Source organism: Brassica oleracea, chromosome C5 (assembly GCF_000695525.1).
Source record: "Brassica oleracea var. oleracea cultivar TO1000 chromosome C5, BOL, whole genome shotgun sequence".
In the NCBI taxonomy this organism is placed as follows: domain Eukaryota; kingdom Viridiplantae; phylum Streptophyta; class Magnoliopsida; order Brassicales; family Brassicaceae; genus Brassica; species Brassica oleracea.
In genome coordinates, this window is record NC_027752.1 from 46,867,454 (window position 1) to 46,874,875 (window position 7,422).

The following is a 7,422-nucleotide window of genomic DNA, read 5'->3' on the forward strand; positions in this document are numbered from 1 at the left end:
GGGATAGGAAAAGCTGTAAAAATTACGGACGTGTGCATATAGAGCTGCTAACTATCTTCTCAGGCGCACAACACATTAAACGGTGTGTCAACAACATCTCAAAACTACAAGGAAATGAACTTGTATGAAGAGAAACAAAATCATCATTTCAAAAGCTTTTCAGACCAACATGGTTTGTTTGTGAAAGATTTTTTTTTAAATTTTATGGACTACAAATGATGCCAAGTGAAAACATGGCTAAAAAGAATAATGGTAAAGCTTTCTCTCTTTCGTTATTAACCTCTTTCTATCCGTGGCGGTCTTCGAACAGCGACTCTTGCATCACTTTCTGTTCTCCTTAATATCTCATTCATCCCATTGGTTTGAAAAATCTTTGGATTCGCCCCAACATTCCTCAAATCCTAACCAAAAAAAAAAGACCTCATCATCATATATACCATAGCACCAAATCATGAAAAAGCATAATCTCAGTTTAGGTCGTACCGAATTTAGTTGACTCATATTATCTTCTTCTTTCTTGTGATGCACGTTAGGGTACAACAAGATATCACCAGAGGAGTCTAAAGAAACGTGTGGCCTAAGAAATGGTCTGTCCTCGTTTATTGTTAGCCCGAATGTGTTCTTAGCAAAAGCCATGCTCATACCACTCACGTGGCTCGCAGATCCTGCAGGCTGATTATATGTCAGCGTCGAAGCTGCGTCGTTTTCTTTCCTCTTCTTCGCTCCAGCCCATGCGAACCCGCTTGCCGGCGCCGTGGCTTGAGATAGAGCAGTGTACGGGAACTCGCTTCGAGTGGTCGCTTGAGATGTCTCTGATGGCGTCTGGAGAGTGATCTCTGTCTCGGCTTCTTTCTTCGTTTCCTGCAAAAAAAAATAACGAATATAGAACCGATCGAGATTGGTTGGTCACTTCACTTGTTAAAATCCATTACCTGTTGGGTTGGTAACTTGCTAAGAGGGTCTTTGATTGTTCTACGTGATTTCCCCGTTTTCTTGGATACCAAGTTATCTCTTTTCTTTATAGTTGCTCTTCTCCTGCATATCAAATACTTTTAATCTTTAAACACACGTAACTACATAGTGACACACATATATATAAAGAGTTTGTGAGAATTGAAACCTTCGTTGAAGTTCTTCACGGTACTTAGCATCCATTTCTTTGTTAGGAGGGTACTTAGGTAACGTCGATGGATCACAAGCGTAAGGCTTTGTATTAAAGTACTGAAATAATTACACATACGACCAAGTTGTGTCAGTTTAAAATCTATACATGTGTAGTTTGGTTAGATTTTGATTAACGTTTAGGTTTGTTTTTGTTAATCTCACCTCTGACATGAGAGCAGAAGAGGCAGTTCCTCGTTTCTCCGGATCAATAGAAAATAGATTCTCCAGAAGATTAACTGCTGTTTTTGGGAACTCCTCAAATGTTTCTCTCAGACAACCTTCGTACTGATGTTGTTGTCCAAACATTTTAGTTTGAGGATGAAGCCTGTTATTTCTCCAAAGTTCTTCATCTGGTGATCCACATAGTTTATAAATCTTGTGAAGTTGTTCAATCTACAAAAGAACAAAACCACAATAAATAAACTCATAAAAAATGGATATGAAATAATTAGTTTCTATCTATCGCTTTATAGTCCCTTTCTCACCTCTGTTCTTCCTTTAAGAGGTGGTCTTCCGGTAAGAATCTCGGCGAAAACACATCCGACGCTCCAAAGATCGACCGACACGCTATAACTCGTGGAACCCATTAGAAGTTCGGGTGCACGGTACCAGAGCGTCACAACCCGACTTGTTAACTGATTCTTGTTTCTTGGTGTTACAATGTTGGCTAGTCCGAAATCAGCTAGCTTCAAAACTCCTTTGTTATTCACCAGAATGTTTGCTGCTTTAATGTCTCTGTGCATGATCCCTCGTAAATGACAATGTTCTACTGCCAATAGAAGCTGCTGCATATAACATTTGATCTGAAAACAAAAACAAGACAGAGTTAGTTATTTGCACGAGACGTTATGTTTTTTTGTCAATACGTGTCTTAAATTCTTGCCTGTGCCTCGGTGAAGTTGATGTCAGGAGATGAACATAAGCCTTCAAGATCATGTTCCATGTAATCAAACACAAAGTACATGCTGTTTGAGTTCCGTGAGGCGATGATACCTTCGAGTTTCATGATGTTTGGATGATCTAATCTTCTCAAAATCATGATTTCTCTTGCTATGAATCTTATGTTTTCTGTGTCAAAGTTTTGAACCCTTATTTTCTTTAGAGCCATGACTCGTCCCGTCGATATCTCACAAGCCCGGAACACGTTGCTATACGTCCCTTGTCCAATCTAAAATATATTGAAAATGGTAGAAATTAAATGGTTGACCTCATGGATAGGTTTGTTTCTTGTCTCGCAAGGAATATTATAGGGTTTTATGCTTATATTACCTTCTCTCTTTTCTCGAAGTCCTCTGCACGTAACGGGACCAACCCATGAACGGCCTCTGGTGAGGCGGAGGTTAGCCATGATGGCCAACCAGCAGCCACCTGCTCAACCTCTACATTTCCATGCGGCAATCCCGATCTATGGCTAACTCCGGTCGTCTTCGATCTTGGAGCGTCATCGTCATTATTGTGATGTTTTTTAGGAGATGAGTTGACGACACGGCGGTGAGATGGCGGAGTGGGAAGAACATAGGGTTTGTGGGTGTTTTGGGGATGGCCTCGGTTGGCGGCTGTGTCTGAACGGCGGCGGATAGGGCGTGGAGGAGGAGAAGAATGCTTGGAGTTGAAGCAACCCATGATGGATGAACTAATTGTCAGAAAGTTTCCGGGCGGCGTGAGGATCGACCCGGGACGGGTAAACGGGTCCAACGCAGGGAGGACGATCCCTGCATTAGACCATAAAGAAACGAAAATAAAGGGGAAAGAACAGAAAACTAAAGGAAACAAATATTTGGATGTAAGATAGATAGAAACAGAATCCGAGAGATTGAGATAATTACGGAGAATTAGACAATTTTCCTTAATCTTTGGAAGAGAATGAGACAATAAAAACAAAATATTTTATCTTACATTTTTCTTAGTAATTTAAAATATATATATTATATATCTAAGTATACTTAGAACGAAATGAGGAAGAAAATAGAGAATTACCAAATTTTGAAAGCATAAAGGAAAAGAAATAAATCAAAGGAAATTAATGATTAAATACAACAAAGAAAAGAATTCACAATTTAAAGAGGAAAAATGAAACAAAAAACTTATCAGAGGTTTTGAGTTTCTTTTCATTGGTCAAGCATGCACTCAAGTCACATCATACATGTTACAAGTCACTAAGCAGTATCCCGGTTCAGTATCAGTAACCGAGCTGCTAAATCAATCCCCAATCCTCGGTTTAAAAGTCAATTAATGACCAATTTCTCTTCTTTCAGTCTCAAAAGAACCGGACTCATATGTTGTTGCACATTGTTCCCCGACAACGATCTCATACGATGGTGATCGGACGTACCCGCTGTGGCTGGGGTTGCTGGGGCGGTGCCATTTCTAGCGGCAGGGACGTCATGGTTATGTTTACCTTCATAAGTTGTAATGACAGCCTTCACATCCGTAGAAGCTCTCTCTACATGTTTACGTACCGTACAATTCGCAGTTGTACACTTATAGTAGCTCCTAATATTCACCAAAATAAAAGGAGATGTCAACAAAACAAGAAAACGAGTTATATAATGTTCCATAATCGAATTATTTCTACAGATATGTACTCAATAAGTAAGACTAGATATTACCTCGGATGGGGGTTTCCTTTGACAACCTTTTGTCCGTACTTGCGCCACCTATAACCATCGTCGAGGAGGTCGACTTCACTTCTTGTCTGAACGATGATCTTTGGCTCGGTCACGGAACGGTGAGTTGTCGACACACCTCCGTCAATTTTTCTACAATCCCAATTAAAATGTTTACTTAATTACGCCATTGAAGATATTACAAACTGCATGCAACTTAAACTAATAATTAATTTGATTATTGACGCACTACAAATTAGAGATATGTTCTGCTTAATATGCATATAATATTTTCAATCATAAATCGAGATTATTATCATGGACTGAAAATAAGACACTACTAATAATTTGTAGTCTGCATGTGATATATGTATTTTGCAATTGCTATAGAAATATTATTCATCTTTTCTTTTTTTGTAACTAAATATTATCCATCTTCTTTCTATCTATGTGCAACATGTCATGACTATTATCTTATTTATATGTTCTTTCTACTGTACCTTATCTTTGAAGCTGGAATATCTTCATTGTCATCATCATTATCATTGTCATGATCATTAGCATAACCGCTATCATCACTAGACTCCATATGTCCTACACCACCAATGTAATGAATATCACCAATTTCGCCGGAACCTCTAAGTTCACCACCACCGCCACGGCGGTTCTGAGGCCTCTCGTGGTCATGTTGACCTTTGTAAATGATCTGAGTGATCTGTCCATCTGATGACCGTTCAACTTTCTTCTTAACCGGACAATTAACATGTGTGCATCTATAATAACTCCTCGGATATTCACACCCTTTTATAGGCTTTTGGCCGTACTTCCTCCAGTTATAGCCGTCATCCGCCGGTTTATCAACGTGCACCACATTATAAGACCGGTTAGTATTGTTGTTATTCGCCGCCGGATTATTATAACGATCGGCTTGCGGAGCTTTACATGATCGACGGCCATGAACGGTCGTGGATGTCGATGGCGGCATTTGGTTAGGAAATGAGTCTGGTCGTTTTGGTTGCGACTGCGGTTGAACAAAGACGGTTTGAGTAGGTGACTGCTGCATTAGCCATTAGGTATCATACTATGGATATAGTTGATATTATTAAGGTAAAAAGATAAATTTATAAGAATAATGTTCATTTGATACTTACTACTACTAATAATAATACCAAGTCTAAATAGTTGGGTTTTCAAGTCTAAAAAGTTGAGAATCTTGGGTATTGTTAGTAACTAACTATATGAAACTCAACAATTAGCAAAATATGATAGGATTGAGTATATCATTTAATTATTAACTAAGAACAATAAATAAGTAATTACCTAAGCCACAGAGAAGAGTATATTTGATTACCTGAGGAGGAAAGAACATTGGAGAGGTGAGAAGACTAGAAGGGCTGAAACCAGAAGGAATTGTAAACAACGGTCCTCCACCGGCGATCATCCCCGCCGTAGAACGTCCACTACCGGGAGACACCGACATAGCTCCGGCGAGAAGCTGAGAAAATGATGTTGTCCTTTGATTATCCGGAGTCAAGAGGTCAGGGAAGCTATCAACGAACAAAGACGACACAAAAGAAAGTGGGCCTGGGCTTAGACTAAGACCATCTCCACCTCCTAAAAAGTACGCCGCCGTTTCGATCGCCGGTGGTCTCTGAGGAACTGTGATCGTGGGTCTTGTTGGAGCGACTAACGTCGTTGTTCTCATCGAAGATACATCATCCCCTACAGCCATTTCTTATTTAAAACTTGATCTTTAAATCTCTCTAGATACTGATATTACTTTGTGTGTGTAAATATATAGAGAGATACAAAAAGACAAGAGTCTTCTGTTCCAATAGATCGATTTCGTGCAGCCTTGACATTGGTGTTCAAAAGTCTCTGCGGGATAAAGATGGAATTTCTTTAATTTATAATAGTTATATTACTAGTACTAATTTATTATAGTCCAATCTCTCTATTCCGAATTTCATCATATTTAAGTTTTTTTATTAGTACTATGGAAAAATAAGGGAAATAATCCCACTTGCATTTTCTTTTGTATGAAAGCTTGATTGGATTACCATGTTGATGGTGGTTAACTTGTAAAAGTCATCTTATATGTTCTTTGTCAACGTGATGCTATCTGTAGTTATGCATAACATATGGTACTTTTTTATGGGTTAACAAAAATTAGAATGTTTACTAGACTTCTTCCTTTCTAGAGTTGTTAATTATCTCAGTAAAGGATAACCAATATACTTAAAATATGGCTGAAAGCTGTCTCACTTGGTAGACATGTTTATTATTAATTCGTATACGAGTCTTCTATAATAATCCATATTAATATCTCAAATCTAAAACCACAATAATTATTGATGAGAAGATACAGAGGCTAGTTTTGATGAGTAACTCCTGGAATGATAATTTCTTGAAATGATTTTGTGATTTTACATGGTTTTATCAACCGCCATTTTAATATATGTGGGTTCTCCGTTGTTTTGCAAATTTAGTGACAAAAATAAGGAATTATTTTCATGTTCAAAGTTATAAATTGCTTGCTCTATTTTATTTTGTATTATACTTTTTCATTCTCAAAATTTACTTCTTCTCTTTTTTTGGTAACATGTTAAAAAGTAACTTTATCAAAGTTACTTTATCAATTTCCATTCAAAAGATTTGATTTACAGGTTAACGGAATACGATAATACCAATATCCGTCACGTAAATGTATCTCATTTAAATATATATACATGATTGAAAATTGTGTGAAGTTTGCCTCATAAGACCGGCACTGCAAGGCACAAAGGCGGACCCAGTAAAGTAAAGGATTTGGGGTGTCAGTTGACACAGGTAAAATGATAAAAACAATTGTTTTTGTATTGAAAATTGTATTAGAGTCATCAATCCAACGGGTATTTATTTGCTAAAGGGTTGACACCCCTTAACCCTCCATTTAACATTTTTGTTGTGAATATTTAAAAAAAAAAGAAAATTATGACACATGTTAATATAACTGCTGGGTCCGCCACTGGCAAGGCATCCACCAAAACGCGACAAAATACACTTTTTAGGTTAAATGAACGTGTACCTGTATATAGTCCAACATGCACTAATAAACAAGTGTCCCATTGTGGCTCTATAGTCTACGCAAAGCTACAGTCTCCTACACAGTCCAATACTTACTCTATGCATCGTAACTTTGGATTTAACTACTTGACACTGCAGATGAAGTAGATATGTGAACCAACCTTTTAGAATTACGCAATGTTAAGACTTAACAATCTTAACAATTTTACTTTGAACAAATCATATATCAATGTGTTTCCTTGAAATATGCTCTCTTTAAAATATCCACTTTTCACATATTGATTCACAGGAAAATATGTTAATTGCTGTCTTTTGTTAGAACGGAATTGTATGCATGAACTTAACTTTACGAAGGGAGGCGGGCGGGTTGGTTTTCTTTGCTAAGTAAAGGTCAATAATTTTACAGGTGGGAATTAAATGTGATAAATGGAATAGCCAATAAGAATTCCCCCTCATTCATTTTCTAGCCAAACACACAAGGACCAACTTGCCTACGTTATTTATGTCATGTAGAACATAATCTGCAATTTGCAAATAAATACAAGAGCCATAAAATATATATTTGATATATAGTAGGTTCAAAAAC

At 37.5% G+C, this 7,422-nt stretch overlaps 1 protein-coding gene across 2 annotated transcripts; it reads right to left on the reverse strand.

The window, feature by feature from the left end:
* Nucleotides 1-21: 21 nt before the first annotated feature.
* Nucleotides 22-5,644, reverse strand: LOC106343907 (probable WRKY transcription factor 58). 2 transcript variants are annotated; one of them, XM_013783269.1, is made up of 12 exons: nt 5,122-5,644; nt 4,271-4,827; nt 3,774-3,923; nt 3,479-3,657; nt 2,434-2,876; nt 2,048-2,332; nt 1,650-1,967; nt 1,327-1,557; nt 1,121-1,221; nt 933-1,035; nt 484-861; nt 22-401 (listed from the first exon to the last, which is right to left on the reverse strand). In XM_013783269.1, the coding sequence occupies exons 1-12, from the start codon at nt 5,500-5,502 to the stop codon at nt 276-278; spliced, it is 3,252 nt and encodes a 1,083-aa protein (XP_013638723.1). In that variant the 5' UTR covers nt 5,503-5,644; the 3' UTR covers nt 22-275. The 2 variants fall into 2 exon arrangements, with proteins under 2 accessions (XP_013638723.1, XP_013638722.1); XM_013783268.1 differs by lacking the exons at nt 22-401; nt 484-861; nt 933-1,035; ... (3 more) ...; nt 2,048-2,332; nt 2,434-2,876 and having other exon boundaries at nt 3,221-3,657; nt 4,271-4,824.
* Between the last annotated feature and the right edge of the window lie 1,778 nt (nt 5,645-7,422).